The sequence below is a fragment of the Liolophura sinensis genome, chromosome 7 (genome assembly GCF_032854445.1).
Source record: "Liolophura sinensis isolate JHLJ2023 chromosome 7, CUHK_Ljap_v2, whole genome shotgun sequence".
Taxonomy (NCBI): Eukaryota; Metazoa; Mollusca; class Polyplacophora; order Chitonida; family Chitonidae; genus Liolophura; species Liolophura sinensis.
In genome coordinates this window covers 23,300,976-23,321,944 of record NC_088301.1, presented here as the reverse complement: position 1 = coordinate 23,321,944, position 20,969 = coordinate 23,300,976, and the positions used below count along the sequence as shown (strand labels likewise).

The 20,969-nt window shown below is 38.9% G+C and overlaps 2 protein-coding genes across 2 annotated transcripts; both read left to right on the top strand.

Moving 5' to 3' along the window:
• Positions 1-1,825: 1,825 nt before the first annotated feature.
• LOC135471441 (histone H2A-like) lies at positions 1,826-4,804 on the top strand. Its single transcript, XM_064750688.1, has 4 exons — positions 1,826-2,239; positions 3,490-3,573; positions 4,411-4,542; positions 4,742-4,804. The coding sequence occupies exons 1-3, from the start codon at positions 1,866-1,868 to the stop codon at positions 4,415-4,417; spliced, it is 465 nt and encodes a 154-aa protein (XP_064606758.1). The 5' UTR covers positions 1,826-1,865; the 3' UTR covers positions 4,418-4,542; positions 4,742-4,804.
• Positions 4,805-5,104: 300 nt separating this feature from the next.
• LOC135471440 (uncharacterized) lies at positions 5,105-7,690 on the top strand. Its single transcript, XM_064750687.1, has 4 exons — positions 5,105-5,198; positions 5,449-5,523; positions 5,915-6,023; positions 6,689-7,690. The coding sequence occupies exons 1-4, from the start codon at positions 5,105-5,107 to the stop codon at positions 7,296-7,298; spliced, it is 888 nt and encodes a 295-aa protein (XP_064606757.1). The 3' UTR covers positions 7,299-7,690.
• The last annotated feature ends 13,279 nt before the right edge of the window (positions 7,691-20,969 follow it).

Sequence of the window (20,969 nt, the reverse complement as noted above, 5' to 3'; positions counted from 1 at the left end):
TAGAACAAATGACAATATAAATCGCGCTAAATGTGACTAAAATTTGAATAATATATTTTTTGTATCAAAGATTTAAGTCAGGTAGCTGAAAATAGTATATGAACGAATATTACTCTCTATTGTGTGAATTTTGCAGAATGCATATTTTCTGAATGATGGCAGAACAGATAATGTTCTTTCTACTGTACCATTATGTTATATGTGACATACTTGTTTTGCATGTTATTGCAACACAATGATTTTATGAATATAATGAGACAGGGTGTTGTCTAATACTTTGTTATAGTGACACAATCTTTTCTAGCATGACCTAGAAACATAATATTTCAGCCAATTTAATAGCTATTTTTTTGTTGTTGTTGTTTTTTTTTGTTCTTGTTTTTTTTTTACATACTTGTCAATTTCTGATATTTTAGGAGCATGAGAGAAAGATACTAGTAAATTTATATTGTAGAAATACCCATAAAATCGAATGATCGGTCTCTCGTAATGGTCGGTGTCTTCTAATTTATTCATTTTTTTATTCTATTCTATATAGTGACTAGCTTTAATTTACACACATTTTTTCAGTCCCCAAGCTCCCAGTCTAAAGCTGTAGAGTGTGGTTATGATTCAAGGATGGTGGGCACGTGAAAACATATCCTCCAATGAAAAGCAACATTTCTGCTTTCTATTCGGTCCGCGCTACAACGCAAACCATGCTCGCCATATAAAAAGCTGATAGCCTCAACTGCGCGTGACAACTCGATCAAAAAGGGCTAATATTGAAAGTCAGTTAAAACGTTTTGCGTGTTTATATTTTCATTGTATGTCTATATCTTTCCGATAGCAACAGACTTGAAAAGTGAACTCGATTAATATTTAAAGAAAAGTAAGCTATATATGATTGTAAATATGAAGTTTTACATCGGTCCTGGAAGTACGACCCTGGAAAATTGTCCCAGAAAATAAGTCCAAGATTGTTTTATTTTTTTCATTGAGCTATACACTCTCTACAAGTGAGAGGATTTATAGACATTGAAAAGTTTGATCCCATGGCTTCTCATTTTGTGAGCCGTTGCAAGTGGCATGACGAAAATCTTTTTGGTTTGAAAATAGTTCCACATATAATTAAGTATAAGTAGCCTTCACTCAGTACTTGATATGTAACCTACATGTATAGGCCTACATACTTGAAATGAAAAAGTGCATCCATATACAGAAAGTAGAAAATATGATATTCACCCGGAAGTGTTTGCTCTCAGGACGCTACCGTGTATAAGCTTAACTCGTCAGGGTCCTTTCTTAAACAAACAACTTAATCAGGTAGGCGTTGATGGCCTTTCTTCTGATGTCATCCTTATATATTATACGTAGGCCTATACTATTCTTTTAAATATTCCCCATGCATTCTCAGTTGTAACTGTCATCTATAAATTAGGTCTACATATGCTTTAAGTTAAATATAGCTTTTATTTTAAGTTTCTGGAGGGCTTTGTCGAGGACGTGATCTCAGCATGACGCCCACAGAGAGTTAATATACATGTAAATAATTGCTGAGATTGATTTGGAGTCTGGTTCCGTATCGAAGATAAATAATCTCCTATAGGTAGACAGCTATCCACTGCAGCGATTTATATGAATGGGGCAGCGTCAAGAAAAAATACGAAAGCGCGAACCTAATAGAAAACATTTTATCTACCTCTAATTGGCTGGTGTGACAATTTTACCCTCTGCTGGTTGGTTGAAATGATTGCCAAAAAAATGTATCTAAAAATAGCAGAATCCCCACAGGGAGTATATAAGGCCATGTACAGACTTCTTGCATCATTCGTACTCACATTGAACAAGGGACAACGCATATATATATATATATACAACTGAAGATGTCTGGACGTGGTAAAGGAGGAAAGGCGAAGAGTGGCAAGAGCCAAACCCGCTCATCAAGGGCTGGGTTACAGTTTCCTGTAGGCCGTATCCACAGATTTCTGAGAAAGGGAAACTACTCTAACCGTGTCGGTGCCGGAGCTCCCGTTTACCTGGCCGCTGTGATGGAATACTTGACCGCTGAGGTGTTGGAGCTGGCTGGAAACGCTGCCCGAGACAACAAAAGGAGGACCATCATCCCTCGTCATCTGCTGCTGGCCGTTCGTAACGACGAGGAGTTGAACAGGCTGCTGTCCGGAGTGGCCATTGCCAAAGGAGGAGTTCTGCCAAACATCCAGTCTGTTCTTCTGCCCAAGAAGTCCAAGAAATCTCAGTGAGTCGCTGTTTCCAAGTGACACAATCCAAAGGCCCTTTTCAGGGCCAAACATTCCTTCCGAAAGGAACTTGATAACAGAGCATTTACAAATACGATTTTTCTCTTCTGTAAATAATACAAACATAAATATTTAATGATTTGGTAAAATCGATTGTTGCAGTGATCTAATGAGCTTGAGAGGCAAAATGGGCAAGACTAGTAACAAGTTAAAAATATACAAGTCAGTCTAGAAATCTACATGTATTTTTAATATCAAGGTGTTAATGTTATACATGTGGCCACTGTACTGCAGATATTCGTCTACTGACTGACCAGTGTGATCGGTGTGCATCTTCACTTGACTAACCTCAGCAGACGAGTAAATGACGTCACTTTTTGTGGCGGGATTGCTCACGAGGACATGACGTAACTAACAAATGATGTCACAGACATCAATAAAGTATTACCACTTCAGTTCAGAGGAATCGATTGTCAAGATTGACACCAGCACCTGAATAATCGTAGACTTAAGTTTATGGCAGGTAAATGTTCATCTCTGTATTCTTTTCGACATTATGAGGGATGAGAATTGTCGGCCGATCAGCTGTTTTTGTCGTGAATAGTGAAGAAGTATATAATTTTAGAGAAAAATGATCAAAACTAATCGTTATACTGAAGTTTAGGGTGCCTGCTAGTAGAAAAAATTTCATATGATTTTGATCAAAACGATTCTCTTCCCTGCATTTATCATTAGAGAAAGGAAATATATGAATAATGGCACATGTGTAATTCATAGCAAAAATTTGGCCATTTGTCTTATTTTGTAGCGTAGGCCTATCTATAGCACCGCAAAAAGTGATAAACAATATTACAGTGTACATTAAACTTCTGAATACCGTTATCAATAATGATTGTTTCAACAGGCATGAATGTTGATTTAACATCAAACTGTTTACTGCCTACATTAAGCCTGAATCGATAACAATAAAGTAAAGGCGTCCAAACTGTGACATCGTTGACGTATTTTGCTCAGACTTTCGATGTTTTGTGGTTATTCAGAATCTGTCATATTTTGAGTATTTATAATACTGGCTCTGAGATGGGTTTGCCATTTTTCCAGCTTAGCTTCAACATTATTCTGAAAGCTGGGGAGAATGAAAAAGATCTCAGGAATAGGATAATGCATGATCGTTGATGCCAGTCTAAAGTTTTGATAACAGAACATGAGCATTGTTCAGAGTAAGAGAGTTCATAATCTGATTTTCCAGAGATGATGACAGAATACATGAACAAGTTGCCAGTTATTGGCACAGAATATCGAAGGAGCAACTATCCCCCACCGGCAAGACAAGGTAGGCATGTATAATTTTCATTTCAGGATGTGGGGCTATTTAAGTTATGGGGTTACACCTTAATGTAAGTCTTGGTTCTGATTCCCATGAAACTATGAAACACATCTTTCTTCCTAACTTTATACCTTACTACATTAGGTCAGTGTTACTGAGCTTATACATGGTTGATCTTATCAATTTCTTCTTCCTCTTAAGTTTTAATCTGCAGCTATCCTTACAATTACTCCATTGTTCAGTGAAAAGACTAAAAACATCAGTGACACCCGGTATTACCGGGTAATGTTGATATGCAAATGGGCCTAATGTGTTCGAATAAATTAACTTACTTCATGGTGAGTGTCAGAACCCTCCTTAAAGAGTAGGCAAGGAGTAAACTTAAATTCATAGTTTAAATTACTGAAGTCACAAAGAAGCTGTAAATTTTGTGGGTTGTGTTTTTGACATGGGTTCTTAACCTTTGATATAAAAGAGTTTTGCATCAGAAACTAAAGAATAATGTCTTATCACATACCCAGGGCTTTCATTATTTTTATGGAGTCGGCTACCCAGACCTGAAAAATAAAGTAGGAGAATTGGTCGCAATAATGGGCTACCTTTCTAATTGTTGATGAAAGCAGCTGGCTGCATGTCATAACTGGTAACTGTCTTCAAATAAACCCACCGTACACCAGTTCCAGTTTCTATGCCCCAGATCTGGTGTATCCAACAAAAGAAAACTTTAATTTGTCCAAAGTGAAGGCCCAGTAACATTATTTTTCACAGATGACGGCTGGCTATATGAACATATTTTCGTATATTAATTTTTTTAAGGCGTCTGTTTTACTTTTCGCTTTTCAGTTTCTAAACTGACTAAAGACCAGCAAATTTCCAACACGGGTGTAAAGCTTTCCTTTTGTCTTCCACCGGTGGCCAAACCAAGAAGAAATGAAGACTTCAGACAGAAGACCTTCAACGTCAAACATGACATAGGTGATTTGCTTTTAACCTTTTAGTGATACCTGATATAAATGTACAAGGGCTACAACCAGAGACTCAGAGAGCATTTGAACATCCTTCTCAGAAAAGGCAAATTGTGATGGATCATGGATGTTAATCAGTTTGTTTTCAACGAGAGAACATGTAATACCACTTTGTTTCTGTTTAATACCTATTTTTTTTCAACCTTCAGTTGACACAACTATCAGCCTTCCGAGAACCCATGTCACATCAAAACCCTCAATGCAGCAGACAGGTTGGTTAATAAGCCATATCTAATTTATTTTTTAACTGAACAATCAACGAATAAATTTCTGATTTATTTTATTGCAAGTGTCAGAATCTTTGTCGAGGTTGAAATTTAAATATACAGATTTGAAAATATTGACTAAAGTAGCGAAGAATTTCTATGCTTTGAGCATTTGTGTGTTGCATAAACACGTAGTTTTAGAGATTTTGTGTCGAAATGTACGACAGCCATTATTACAGTTTCTTTATGGGGTCTGTTTTTTGTTTCTAAATTCCTAAACTAGCTAAAGTCCAGGAAACTCTCAACATGGATTTACTTCCACTTCGTCTCCCACCGCTGGCCAACCAAGGAAGAAATGGAGAGCTCAGACAGAAAATCTTTAACGTCAGACATAACCTAGGTGATTCATTTGTAACCGATTTCTAGTTGATACATGATATAAATGTTATGTTATTTTGTTGTTTTCTGTCTGTTTTAAATTAAGTTTTTTTTCATGGATAATGATGGGTGTGAGTATTCGAACTATTTCTGCAGCAGAGAGACATGGTGTCAGAAATGATAATTATGTTGATCATTTCATTTAAATTGTTTTCAACGAAAGTAAGATCACTTTGTTTAGATTCTCTAAATACTTTTTATTTAACCTTCAGTTAACACGAAGTTCCCTCTACCGAAAATCCATGCTGCACTAAAACCCGCCACACCCATCACGCAAGAGGAGAAAGGTTGGTGAATAACTTCTGTCAACTTTTTTTAAAATTTGTTTTGAAAAATTTCAAATTTCATCTTTTTAGAAATGACTTCAGCTTTTGGGGTGGTGTGGTCAAAACAACAGATTATGTTTGGAAATTACTGACTCCAAGATAATGGATTTTTGTGTCCACGAATTGCGTTTACACAAATTTTCTTAGTGAATAACTTACTGCAACGTAACACTCCGCTTTCTGAAAGGACGCATCAACTAAGTCTTATTAATTCAGTTAAATTCGCAGTACAGTAGATGTCGGTAATTTTCGAAGTCCTCACCTGATATAGAATATGTTAAAATAGGTTTAATATCATTATTTGGTAATATGTTTCTTTGTGGTACAAAACTGAAAGAAAAATTTGTTTCAGGAAATATCAAGGCCTCTATGGAAGAACTAAAACTGCAACTAGCAGAAAAACTTCTTCGTGAAACTAAGAGAACAGCAGAGTTAAGATATCATCAGATGGAGGATGAAAGGTACGGTTTTGTCTTGTACACGTATTTGTAATTGCTTTATTTATTTGTTGTTGGTGCTTTCAAGTATAATACAGATTTATTTAGATAAATTTACTGAAGGCACCTAATTCATGATCTAATGAACCTAAAAATTAAAGCTGTGAAACCGTATAATCTTTTAAATTTGAGGATTTCTTGTTGAAATGTTTTGTATTTCAGTTACAAGTACTGCTTTTAAGTAGAGCTGTATGTGTCGGTCCTTTGATCTTCGTCTTCTGGTGTAAATATTCAGGTTTTGAGCTGAATTCAATTTTATCTCACTTTTGAAAGAAAGTTCTTCTTTTTTCGCATGTTAAACCACTCTGTCTCAGTTGTATAAGTTACTTCTATAGTGACACCGATCATCATTTTAGTCACCGAACCACTACCCAACCCCCACCCCACCCTCCACACCCACCACACTCATTCTACTTCAATTTTCGTTGCACCAGTGTCCCTCTGTTTGTCTGTTCCTTTTTACCCTTGTATTTCGTTACAAACTCCGGTCTAAAGAACTATTTAACAAAATGTAACAGAAATGTGAATTAATTAATATCCTTATTGCATGTTACCATTCACATTGACTTTATTCCAGTTACAGAGTCTCCCTTATTTTTAACGTTCGCTCATGATTTATTCTCTTATAGGTATTTGGAACACCTGAGGAGAAACTGGGCAGATGTCAAGAAGGAAACCGACAAAGCAATGGCAAAAATAACCGGAATCTCTGCCAGGAACGACGAAGTGCGCGAGGCGGTGAAACGACAGAACAGAGACATGGCAGATCTAAAGCTGAAGTACACCATCAAGATGTACCGCAGTCAGCGTCTGAAGGATGCCTGTGCCAGGCTGGAGGCAGAAATGGCGAGAGAAATGTCACTGCAGGTCACCAGAAAGTTGGACAAAATGCTGGATAATAAGTTGGATGTCTTTACGGATAATGTAAACCAGAACAGTTCTGACAAACCAGTAGAAGAATGGAAGAGGTCAAAGCAAGAGGCTTTTTTGCCTGTCATGCCTAACACCTCAGCAAGACATCATCCAGCATCGCTACAAGTGGAGGTGGCATCTAAAGATGGAAGTGGCTTCCATAAATTCATTGGCCGGATGTTGAATGGTAGGAAAAGGAGGTCTGACGGAGAAGCGAGCAAATCCAGAAAGCAATCACCCATTCAGTCTATCAAGCGAAAATGTCAGAAGCTCATCTGCAGGTTAAAGGGTCGAAACCGGGTAACACCTAGTTCCGGGGAAAATTAAATGACTGTATGCATGCGGGCATATTGAAGGCTGGTTAAATGAGAGAATATTACACATGGTTTATGCCACGATTAATTTCCAGTCAATTTTGTTTGCTCGAATTAAGGATTTACCAAAACATAGGCATTTATTACGTGTACGGTAGTTACTATGGTGACGATAACACACATGTAGTGATGGACCTTTCCGTTGACGTATAGCATTTCCCAAAACATTTTCTGATGTAAACGTTTTTGTCTAATGTTGTGAATGTGTTGATACCAATATCATAATTATTGCGATACGCAACCCTAAACGGTTTCACTGAATTCAGTTTGTTGTGCTAGGAACAGCTGTTATTTGTTAGAGTAAGTCAACAGCTTGACGCTGCTGTGTTGTAATAGTATTTTCTGAAGGAGTTCCAACAAGAGCTCGCGTCATAGAGAGTTTCTCCTTAGAATCGTCGTTAATGCAGCTTACTCTTTACAATGTACTGGATACTTTTTCAGGCTTTGGCCTACATTTACATGTACGTTTAACCTGTGTCAATACATATTTTGCCATATGAACTTATTTTTGTACATGTTTTGAAATATTTCTAAGAAATTTCAGACTGAGTTTCTTTTGTGTGCGTGGTACATCGTTTGATATTGCTGATAATATATAAAAAATTTTGACATCAATATTCCAAGCTTCTGAAGTTTTTATTCATTTTGGATAATTATTGCTGGATTGTGAAAATTATTGTAATTTGAATCTGTATGATTAATTTAAGAGATACGCTACCCTTATCATGCATAAAGCCTTTGGGTCATTCCACAAAGATTTTGAGACCAAATTACCCATTAAAAAAAAGAAAAAGATGAACAGTGTGCGAGCTTGACCTTTTCTGTATGTGGGCAATAATGCTCACCGTCACTTTCAACGTTATGCCTGTCATAAAGTATCTACTTGTAGAGGGTTGGTGGCATGCACGGTACTGTAAGACTACACCATGCGAAAGACACCAGGACACCTCACGGGGATCACACAATATGCGGACAATCCTGTACTTGTGTCCTCTAAGATGTTAAGTACCAAGGGAGAATTTACAAAAATTTCCAAAGTTTCCAGGTGTTTTGCCGAATCCGATTCTGGTCCACCCGACTAAGAAGGGAATGATTCTGATTGCGGAATAATACACTCATAATTTCTGTTAAGTGACCATACTATCAGTACAAATATTGTTAATAATATTTACTAATATTAACTGATATTATCTACATTGCGACAATGCCTGTTAAAGTTATCTCCCCTACACCGCATGTAATCCATGTCTAATATAAGGCCGGGAGAGTTGTTCCCCCTGAAGCTGAGTTACATTGGCGGGTTGTTTAGGAGTGGAAATCCAGAGGGGAAACAGGCCCTGTTTTTCGGCTGTTATATTTTTGCCCCCTGGATCTACCGGACGCGAAGTGGAACCTCTACCAAAATCGGGGCTGGTTCCACAAAGTGTAAGCCAGTGATGTACATGATGAGGAGGAAGTTAGAGTTAATACAGTAAATCACAACCACAAAATGTAAGCCAGTGGTATAAGTGACGAGAAAGAAACCGGAGTAATGCAGTGAGCCGCCGCCACAAAGTGTAAGCCACAGAGAATATGTAATTCGTGACCCTCTATATCAAATTTATTAACGAGAGTAGCAGTTTTAATTTGTTCCGAGCCTCCTGCGAGGAACAAATGAAAACTACTATTCGAGTTTAATAAATTTGATATCGAGGGTTACGAATTACATACCCTTATTGTAAATTTATATTATTTAAAAAATTTTTTTATATTTTATTATTATAAACTCTTCGGAAACCGCGCCAACGTCTAAGCGGGAGTAATGCAGTAAACCACCTCCACAAAGTGTAAGCCATTGATGCAAGTAATGAGAAAGAAACCGGGGGAATATAGTAAACCACTGCCACAAAATTTAAGCCAGTGATGGAAGTAATGAGAAAGAAACCGGAGTAACGCAATAAACCACCGCCACAAAGTGTAAGCCCGTGATGTAAGTCATGGGGAAGGAGCCGGAGTAATGCAGTAAACCATCGCCACAAAGTGTAAGCCTGTGATATAAGTGGTGGAGAAGAAGCCAGAGTAATGCAGAGTATTGCAGAGTAATGCAGTAAGACCCCGGCCGAAAGTGTAAGCCTGTGATTCAGTATACAATGAAAACCAAAAAAATTCATGTTTTCAGGACAGGAGAAAACTGTTGCTTTTACTTCTCACTACATAAGCTAAGAGGTGGATATATTAGCTATACACGTGCTGACATGTACACACGTACATTAATTATGGGGGCTTGGGTACCGATGTCTACTTGTAAATCAAACACAGTGTATACAAGTAACTGGCGAAATACGCCCTCCTGTCAGTTTACCTCAGTCAGGGTTTTATTCTAATTGTTCATGTAAGTGCATAAATGGTAGAATTTTACACGCACCCTAGCAACATGATTTAAGCAGAATTATGTAAAAAAAATGCAGGGATGTTAACTGCAATTTGTTAGAAGTCACTGGTCTAGAAATATTGAAAATGCTTTGTCATCACATTTCACATGCAATCACATTAAAACAATGCAAAGGAACCACGCCCCGGGGATGCTTAATCTACCAGCAGGATCCCGATTTATGCAGGAATACGATCGACTTGCTCCCATGCAAGGGCTCGCCGTTTCCTAAACCCTGTTGCCCGTGGTGTCCATCTGAACGGGCGTGTCCCCATACCAAAAACCACAAAGTGGGTGTCTAATGGCCTTATTGAAGTAGGTCAGCAGAGTCTCGAGGTACGCCCGATAGGGGTACATGTTGGTAGAGGCTCTGATTAGCTTGTCGTTGATGGAGGCTGTTTCGTCGCTTTGGGTGCTCCGGGAGTTGAATAATTGAACAGACTTCTGATAGTTCGAACAAGTCAACTGTTTTACTGAAGATAACATCGGAACGCTACAGCAGGGTCCTGCAACGTCGGACCAGGAGAGTATGTAAACTATGCTTATTGGAAACGGACTTACGTTAGGCCAATTACGTGACAGAGGCGTCCCGATTGTTGCCACATAGCATGCAACCATAAATATTTCGGGTGCTACCGGATCGCCCTCCGCGATTGAAACGCATGGAGCAACGTCCTGCTCAATTGATCTTGAAAGACTAGCACAGCAGACTGTTCTTGGATGAGTACGGTTTCCAGCAATCCGCGGATGGTCGTGGGATTTCTCCGGGCTCTGCCCGGTTTCCTCCCCCGTCGTATAAGTGAAATATTCTTGAGTACGGCGTAAAACACCAATCAAATAAATAAATAAATAAATCTTAAAATGCACCCCCCCCCCCCCCAACCGCTCCCCTTTGAAGTTTTCCAACGCTTAGACCGCAGGTTTCTTGTGATGGCGCCGAAGAATGCGGATGACTTCTTGACTCCAGTTGGGGATGTAGTATTTCATGAAAATCCCCTTGACGAGATCTCCCACGTCATAGCGGTAAAGCCAACCGTGCCGAGAGCTGGTGGGACTATAACCAAGTAGGAACTTCGTTTTCGTTCTTGTTGTGACGATAATGGGTGCTCCACGGATACTGCGATGGTTGACTCGATTGTACCAGCGAGTTAAGGCGGACAAGACGTCCAGGTAAGGTCGTGTGTTGTTGGTCTTGGAGTGTTTGTACATGCGCCCTTCAAACGTGCGATTAAACCATTCGATCACCAAGGTTATGGAAGAAGAACACCCCTCTTCTCCTTTAAAATGCTGGAATGGACGTACTGAGAAATCCTTTTCCCTCGTCCGTTTACAGGAACAAGGCGGTACACCCGCTTCTGAAGATGGTCTTAATTGCGTCGATGAGATTAGCTCCAGTCTTGGTGCGGAAGGGCACCACCCAAGTGTATTTAGAAAGAATGTCTATACGCGTCAACAGGTAGCGATACTCGTTGTATTTGGCAAAGGCACATATCCTCCAGTCGTCTACATCTCCAGTTTGGCTAGACAGGCCTTCATCCGAGTCCATGCTCATGTGCCGCCTGGGTTAATGGCTCCTCTCTAGGCGATTCAGCAGATAGTACAGCTGGTAGTACAATTAGTGTAGGACGGTAACAGGGTGAGAGTTCGAACTCTCACTCGGGTGGTGCGTGAACGCTGACGACGGGTCGTGACGGCTGAACTGGGCTGGAGAACACTGTATAGGCACGGCTGTCACTGTTATTTTATACCGTACCGTGCCGTCCACAAACAGAAGACAGCGTACGTGATACAGAGGGCTAGGGAGTGGACCACCACGGAAGGGGAGAACGTGGGAGATGCCTCACGTTGGGTGGCGTGCTGCGGCCTTGGTGATGGGTCGCTTGGACGTTGGAGGACAACCAGATTTGGTAGAAGGGTGTAGCAATAGTAGTTGAGGATGGGATTAAGATCCTCCACACGGTTACATATATATTTCATGAACACACGGACAACGTTGAACCCACCCTTGTTCACGCGACCGTCTTCAAACATGGCAGGTACCACGCGTTTGTACCCTTTGAGATCCGTGATAATGCTAACTAAATCTCCCATCCTAAAGCAGTTGACTTCATAATGACGAACGTCTTCACCTCTCTCTGGCTGGATAGGTAATGACCACACCTGCTTGACACAAAGTATCTGATGTGAGTTTGACCACAAAACCTCCTAATCCACAAGCTAACCCGAAGTAAGAACCACCCGTGGAACACACCTATCCACCAGTCAATCCATCAATCAAAATTACTACCCCGGAACATATGGGCATATCTGTTAACAGCAGCAACAACAACAAACTCAGCTTCTTATATGTTTCAATTTTTTTCTTGCGTATAATAAAACAAACTACAGGAACTGGAGAAACTAATCACGAAAAACGAATCACTCATCATGGATCAGCAGAGTTCAGTACGAGGTCAAAGTTAAAATGTGTGGTCAAAGTTAAGTGCAAGTTCACTTGGTGAACGTTTCAAACAAAAAGAAAAACAATCACAAGGTTCTGTTTGCCGTCGAAGTTCAATAGGTCATTCATGTAATGGTGGATATTGACGATACAGGTGTTACCGATATGCACACCGTCGCAATATTCCATGTTCAAAGTGGAGACAGTGTCCCCTTGGTTGATTCATTGGTGAGTAGTGGTGGCGGTGTTATCTTCCACCCGTTTTAACAAGAAAAATTGTAAAATGTCCCTAGTCACCAGGTGTGGTACACATTGCCAACTTAAGTGAACATGACCAAAAACAACAAGAACAGTAATTATATACAGGGGAGGCCTCGGAGGTGGCGTGGTTGCCGTTCTGCTGCCAGCACTGCCGATGGGGGTTGATAGCGGTAAGAATGGAGGCATGGGTAGCGCTAATGGTGTCGATACTCTGAGGTGTCGGTGGGGAAGACATTGTCCTACCATAGCCAGAGCCTCCAGCAAAAGGATCAAAGAGTCAGTCAAGACGGATACGCCGGCAAAACGTGTGTAAAGTTAGCCTCCTTCTCATCAGCGTTGTGTCGTACCGAAGTCTTTGTTCACACAGAGGAACTGTCTCGCGTGTTTGGTCTTGTTTCGCGGCATGGTGAAACGGGGATGTAAGACAGCATTGTGCAAAGCAAAAAGGGCAAGTGACGAGTCTGTGCATCGCTTTCTATAATCAAACACCATAAAGTCATACCAAGCCCTCTGACGTCACACCATGATGTCATCGTACGTGCTCGCTCTGTCCACCAATCATAATCACCCCTACCTCCATCGCCAATCAGAATAACCCAGGGTGTTGTAAGTGACCTGATATACTATTTACGATAACCTTTAGTTGTATAGGTGAGCCGGGGTAAGCCGTCATTATGTAAACAGTGAAATATGACCCTCACAATTATCATTCTCAGGACTAGTCAGGATTTTTACAGCTTTGCTCTCAGCGTGGCTGTTTTGCTATGTGTATTTGTTAGATCAATAGTTATGAGCTGCGCAATACGTTACGTAAAGGTGGAATTATTTGCAATATCTGCAAAACTAAAACCGTTGAAACCAGAAAGCTCGTATAACGCCATTGCGGTGTATTACATATGCAGTCGGATATGCAGAGTAGAACTGCTGCAGTCTGGCAGTTGTAGGCTATATGAACAATCAGAGACAAGAACAGTGCCACTGCAAAAGTCCCAGCAGTTGGTAAGGTAAGACCATCAACAGATTTATTTATTTATTTATCTGATTGGTGTTTTCCTTCGCACTCAGAATATGCGAGTAGCTCTCTCTCTCTCTCTGTACATGTACATGTAGAGCGTAAAAACAGAACTGATATAGCCCATGGCCAGATTCAACATACTCACCATAAATGCTTGTAATGTGAAACGAAGAATATTATGCCTAAAATTCAGAGATGAGGGAATGTATGCCAAAAACTAAGTGATATAATAAACTGATATATACGACGTTAGTGTACAACAACACGAAAAATAAGCCTTTGCAACTGTTATATGTCTGTAGGTGTATATAGAAATGTCCATGGCACACTCATGACAAATTCCCTGGCCATAAAACGTGTGTTCTAGCAATTGGAAGACAAGCGATTTTTACCAACATAGGCCACGGACCGTTCCTCTGGTCTATTTCTGGTCAATGAATACAACATATACAGCACTCTCATATGATTACGTCATATTAGACACTATTAAGTACTGATTTTTCTATTGTTCGCTACTTAACAGCTTTATAAATTACGAACTTGTTCCCAGCAACAATTTATCCATGTATTATGCCATGTAACTAAACCACTGCCTGTTTTGACATGTACGTAACATGTTCCTTAGTTACTGGTAACACATATGCTATGTAAAGATCCCTGTGGACATTCATATTCATATTCCTTGAAAATACATGTAACATGAAGTTTGAAACTGCAGTTGGAATATAACAGAATGTAAAAAGTTGAGAAGGCGCTTCTATTTTTTTTTCATATTTTTCATATATATACATAAATCTGGGTAAAACAGCTCTGTGCATGTAAATGACTGAAATTAATTGTTCTGGTTATCTTGTACTGTTATGTTTCCCTTCTGTTACGTGTGCACCTTAATAACACCATAAATGTGATACAGCCATTCTGAAATGTGAGGTGAAAATGCTAAGAAATGCTGAAATGCTAAGCAATTTTGGATATCTGAGGAATGTATGTTTTTGTCTCAGAAACTGTTTTACTGTCACTAGAAGCCCTTTGTAAGATCTGACAAATGTGGCTTTGTCGAAGTTTGTTACGTCACCATTGAATTACCTGTTTACACAATGATTCGCTATTTTGTAATGCTATAAGTCTATTAAATCTAGTGGATACACAAAAATCATATGTGTTGAACTCTAACACAACGACTTGTGTTGTTTCATTCAACACAGAAATGTGTTATCCACATACAAACATCATAAAACGTCTTTAAAAATGGTACTTGTTGCTGCCTTCGCCTTGCTCTCGGCAGTAAGAGGTTAGAGCAAGGAAACAGGACTGCTTGGCCCGGTGTCAGTATAATGTGACTGATGATACTTCAGTGGCTTCAGCACTCGTCCTCATATGACTGAAAAATTGTTATGTACAGCGGTAAACCCCAAGCATTCAATCCTTGCCAACACAGAGATCTGTTAAATGGTTTCCTTTTTTTTTAATTTTGCACACAGATCTGTACGTGTAAGATTTAAGAAATTAATCATTCAAAAAAATTAATCATAAACCTTAAAGCATTCCGAGTCAACACATCATTCATATACGGGATATACTCTGAGACCGAGCGCGTCACGACAATAGGATACTGCGTTGCTTCAGTACACACGCTGTATACAGATAACAGAAATGTCTATATGAAGCGTCCTCACGATTCCTCGCTACGGTAAACACTGAACATGACCACTTCGCTTTGAGGGCAGAATTGATCCAAACTCTGCATAAAGGAGAGCACATACCGGTAATGTGTTGAACTATAGGGTCCCGTCCCCCCTTATTTGGAAAACGCAACTTCCTTGTAACAGTTCAAACCTTCACTTTTATCGTTAAAGAATTAATAAAGTTTGACATATTAGACAGGTATATATCACGCCACGGAGAGCAAACGGTATACTGTAGGAGCAATAGAAGAACAGCATATGTACTCGAGAATAATCAGGCAACGGAGTACACGAAATTTACTATTATAGAAGCTATAAAACGACAGCAAACACAGACAGCAAACACTTTATACTCCCATGACTGTCCGGGGTGATCGTAATTCTGTTCAAGTTTACGCTGTTAGAATTGGTGGAGTGTATAGATTTGACATGTCAGGATTTGTGAAATATATCAACTACTTCCTGACTGGTACGGGGGAAGGGGGCTATATACGTTTAAACTCCGTCTGTCCGTCCGTCCTTCCCTCCGTCCATTCTGCCCTGAATACTACCACTGTAATTAGAATTTAATGACAAATGTGCTATAAATATCACACAGTATTCCAGTGTATGCATAAAGTATACTTTCAGAGAAACGCATTACCAAGACACACAAAGCATACTCCAAAGACTTTAAAAATGGTACTTGCTGCTGCCTCGCTTAGCGCTCAGCACTGAGAGGTTTTAGGGCAAGGAAACTTCTGATTGGCCCCGGCGTCAGTATAATCTGACTGGGTGGGGGACCATGTCTGGTATTTTCAGCATGATAAATCAGTGGCGGCGGCACTTTGGACTCGTCCTGTCACACTAAGACATATATGTACACACATCTATTTAATGACTCCTCGCCATCTGAATAAATTTAATTTATGGACTTAAAAGAAACATATAAATGATAGCGGATAGTTTCATGCATGCATGGTTGGAAGAAACCAGTGACCTTTCGTAGGCCCCTGACTAAGTATCCCACACATACAGGACCCGCTTGTTCAAAACTGTTATAAGATTTAATACCAGATTAAGCCAATTCTTCAATGTTGAAATTATCCCAGACTACACCTGCTGCAATTATACTCTGACTTTGGATAATTGCATTGGCTTCTGAGTTTTGCTGAAATTTTAAATATAAAGTATTAGCTATTACTCTATCGAACAACTGGGCCCATATAGATATGTACACCATATTGCTGGGTCCACTTGTTCGAAAGCGTATTAGCTGGTATTAAGTCAAACTGTATAATTAAGACTTTAGCCAAATTCAGCAGCCAATACAGTTAGCCAAAGTCTAAAGTATAACAGCGGCACACTTAGTTCATATTTAATACACTGTTTTGCAATTATTTTTGGGCTAAGTATAAATATGTACTTGGTATAGAGTGAAATCTGCTTTTTAAATCTTCAAACAGTTCGAAGACAAGTTGTCTTCCATGAACGTTGGCCTGCACAAACGGCCAACGAGTCTTGTTGATCGGCCTAAGTGATTGCGGAGGACTGTGCAAAGTTTGAACCCGCACCTGTGTCCGGTGGTGATAACTGGATACAGTGTAGTAAATGTGATATTATCCCCTCGGCCGTCCAGGGCCCAGTTATTCAAAAGTGTATTAGAGCCTAATCCCGGTATTAAAACTACAGACTAAAATATTATTTACTGTGTATTGGAATGAGACTGGTATTAAGATTCAAGCCTGCATTAACCTATATACACTTCTGAACTACTGGCTCCTGGTACCTTAGCATAACGACTGTTATGAAAGCTGTAAATAACTGGGCAAGGCCACATTTCTGTCCTTTTGGCTAGCACGCCACGCCTGTTTTTATTTTTTATTTGACTCCACGTTTTGTTTGTCTGGTCGGGTTTGGTGACAGAACAGCAAAATGACACAAGATAGTCCACCGTAAATTAATGTCATACCCCTCCCATGCATGTATATACGATGTGAAATGAAATATATACATATACCTCATTTGAAATGATATATACGATAAAATGGATATTTGAAAACTATAAAGGAAAAGACAAGGTAAAAACAGTATAGTGGTCATCTGACACATCAGAGAAAACCAAGTTTTTAAAACAGTTACTCTGTTTGAAAAAATCTGATTTCTCGAACAAAAATAAATGCATTCTGAGGGTGAGATGAAACAGCCTTTCATGAAACTGCAATGAGCACAGTTTATATTCAAGTGTAAAATATATATTAAGTAAAGTATGTCATTTGAAACCAGATTCAAGTATACACAAATTAGCGCTTCATCTTTAAAGCCGTTGCATGAATACACTTGTTCATTGCGAGAATAAATGACCATCTATATACTTTTTCTCTCTTTTATGGCAATATATATTCTAGATTTATTGATTTATTTAATCTGGTGTTTAAGATATACTCAAGGATTTGTCTTTTACGACAATGGTCCTTTTATTGAATGGAAGGGGTGGTGTGTGTCCGGAGTGGCAAGGCTCCTGATAAACCTGACTTAAAGCCGCAGCCACGACAGCAAAAGCTGTATTCGAACATGCGACCTCAACAATTAACAATTTTTCAATCATATGACGACTAGAATTGTGTGTACTTGTGTCTGCTTGTGGCAGACACCAGGCATGACACTCCACCAAGTCAAATTATACTGTCACCAGGCCAACTACTCATGTTTCCTTGCTCTAACCTCTTAGTGCTGAGCGCCAAGCGAGGCAGCAACAACTACAGTTTTAAAGAGTTTCGTATAACCCAGGTTTGATCACTGGGTCTCTCGACTCCACCGCTCTAACTATTATGACATCGAATCAGTCGGGTGTACACATTTTTTTCTTCTTTTTCAGGATCCATACGACCGGTGGATGGATGTGAAATGGGAAGCTTAACCATGAAAAAACGGCTTGTTTTCCTGAGTTTCCTTGCCTTCGCTGTAGTGATGCTTTACTGGTTGTCTTCAACGATGCTGGTCATATCACCTCTCACACACTGGGTCCGTGATCAGAGATATCAAGTGCGCAAACCCGACTGTATAATTCCTGCAACGGCAAGATATGTAATATATCCACATCACACAGAAGTTATTGCCGTCATTAATGCAGCTTACTGTTCACAATATGCTGGATACTTGTTCAAGTTTTGGTCTACATTTACATGTACAGTTATGCGTTTCTCCTCTGTCAATATATATTTTGCCATATGAAGTTTGATAATGTGCATGTGACTTGCTTGCATGATATTCTTCACCTTTCGTTTTTTAGTCTGAATGGTACATTGCTGGATATATTATTTGCGGTAATAAATACAAATTGTTGACATTAATATTTCATTCGTCTTAATTTTTAATTCATGTTGGAGTATAAACTTAAATAACATGGGTAGATTGTCAAGGTTACTGAGTGCCTTTTGAAATAAGTCCGTGTCTTCTAATTACCGTTATCCAAGCATCAGGCCTGTGGCTTATTCCACAAACACTTTTGACCAGATTACCAATTATAAACTGGAGAAAGATGAACACTGCGCGAGCTTTCCCTTTCATGTTTGTTTGCGTGATGTTGAATATCACTTTTAACATTACACCATTTATACGCCATCTTCTTGTAAAAGATCGTATATGTGACGTATAACATAGAGTACTGCAACACTACACCATTCACAAGACACCACAGGTTCGAAGTATACGGACAATTCTGTACGTGCCCTATCCCTTCAGTGCCAAGAAGAATTTACCAAAATTTCCCAAGTCATTTGCCTGATCTGACTCCAGGCCTCCCGCTTAAGAAGGGAATACTTTTTAACCGTCTAATAATATATTAAAACTTACAATTTTCTGTCAAGTTGCCATATAATTGGTATAAAAATTTGTTAACAACTATATGTTAATTGATATTTTATTAAATGCGAGCAAAGTAATATGCCTTCTGAAGTTACCCCCCCCCCCCCTCCCCCTCTACCATGTGGATGGGAGAGTTGTTCCCCCTGAAGTTAAGTTACAAGGCGGGTTATTTGAAGTAGAAAGGTATTTGTCGACCTTGAGCCCACAGACTATAGAGCAGTAACAGTCCCTGTTCTTCAATTGTTTCTGTGTTTGAAAATGCGTCCTATAACGTTTGATAATACATGCATTTAATTGCATGCTTCAAAAAATTCGTTTCCGTTCTGGTGCCCAAGTTATGTGGAATGGCCAGACCGATTTGACTTCTATTTCTTTGATTTCATTTCATTTGATTTTCTGGAGTCATTATTTTACTTGGTCTGTTATTTAGTATAGGTGTTTTAATATATATCAAACACCTACAATGGATATAGAAAAATACAGATATTGCATATCTTCTGGAGAAATTCAATCTCTTTTTATATGATGGTTGTGCTCTGTAATTAGAATGTAATTATTAATAAGAAATGTGATTATGCCTTAAAAGGAACACTGTATACAAATTATCTATTTCACTTAGAACAAATGACAATATAAATCGCGCTAAATGTGACTAAAATTTGAATAATATATTTTTTGTATCAAATATTTAAGTCAGGAAGCTGAAAATAGTATATGAACGAATATTACTCTCTGTTGTGTGAATTTTGCAGAATGCATATTTTCTGAATGATGGCAGAACAGATAATGTTCTTTCTTCTGTACCATTATGTTATATGTGACATACTTGTTTTGCATATTATTCCAACAGAATGATTTTATGGATATAACAAGACAGGGTGTTGTCTAATACTTTGTTATAGTGACACAATCTTTTCTAGCATGACCTAGAAACATAATACTGCAGCCAATTTAATATCTATTTTTTTGTTAGGTTTTTGGGGATTTTTTTAGCATACTTGGCAATTTCTGATATTTTAGGAGCATGAGAGAGAGATACTAGTAAATTTATATTGTAGAAATACCCATAAAATCGAATGATCGGTCTCTCGTAATGGTCGGTGTCTTCTAATTTATTCATTTTTTTATTCTGGTTTTATTCTATATAGTGACTAGCTTTAATTTACAAGCATTTTTTCAATCCCCAAGCTCCCAGTCTAAAGCTGCAGTGTGTGGTTATCATTCAAGGATGGTGGGCACGTGAAAACATATCATCCAATGAAAAGCAACATTTCTGCTTTCTATTCGGTCCGCGCTGTGGATTTTCCTGCAACTTCGCAAACCATGCTCGCCATATAAAAAGCTGATAATCTCAACTGCGCGTGACAACTCGATCAAAAAGGGCTAATATTGAAAGTCAGTTAAAATGTTTTGCGTGTTTATAGTTTCATTGTATGTCTATATCTTTCCGATAGCAACGGACTTGAAAAGTGAACTCGATTAATATTTGAAGAAAAGTAAGCTATATATGATTGTAAATATGAAGTTTTACATCGGTCCTGGAAGTACGACCCTGGAAAATTGTCCAAGAAAATAAGTCCAAGATTGTTTTATTTTTTTAATTGAGCTATACACTCTCTACAAGTGAGAGCATTTATGGACATTCAAAAAGATTGATCCCATGGCTTCTCATATTGTGAGCCGTTGCAAGTGGCATGACGAAAATTATTTTGGTTTGAAAATAGTTCCACATATAATTAAGTATAAGTAGCCTTCACTTAGTACTTGATATGTAACCTACATGTATAGGCCTACATACTTGAAATGAAAAAGTGCATCCATATATAGAAAGTAGAAAATATGATATTCACTCGGAAGTTTTTGCTCTCAGGACGCCACCGTGTATAAGCTTAACTCGTCAGGGTCCTTTCTTAAAGTAAAACAAACAACTTTATCAGGTAGGCGTTGATGGCCTTTCTTCTGATGTC

What these genes read in the sequence shown, in the direction of transcription:
- LOC135471441 (XM_064750688.1), top strand. Translation starts at nt 1,866, where the DNA reads ATGTCTGGACGTGGTAAAGGAGGAAAGGCGAAGAGTGGCAAGAGCCAA. An exon ending in AAGAAGTCCAAGAAATCTCA is followed by an intron (nt 2,240 to 3,489) that starts GTGAGTCGCTGT and finishes CTGATTTTCCAG; the next exon opens with AGATGATGACAGAATACATG.
- LOC135471440 (XM_064750687.1), top strand. Translation starts at nt 5,105, where the DNA reads ATGGATTTACTTCCACTTCGTCTCCCACCGCTGGCCAACCAAGGAAGA. An exon ending in TAACGTCAGACATAACCTAG is followed by an intron (nt 5,199 to 5,448) that starts GTGATTCATTTG and finishes TTTAACCTTCAG; the next exon opens with TTAACACGAAGTTCCCTCTA. An exon ending in CATCAGATGGAGGATGAAAG is followed by an intron (nt 6,024 to 6,688) that starts GTACGGTTTTGT and finishes ATTCTCTTATAG; the next exon opens with GTATTTGGAACACCTGAGGA.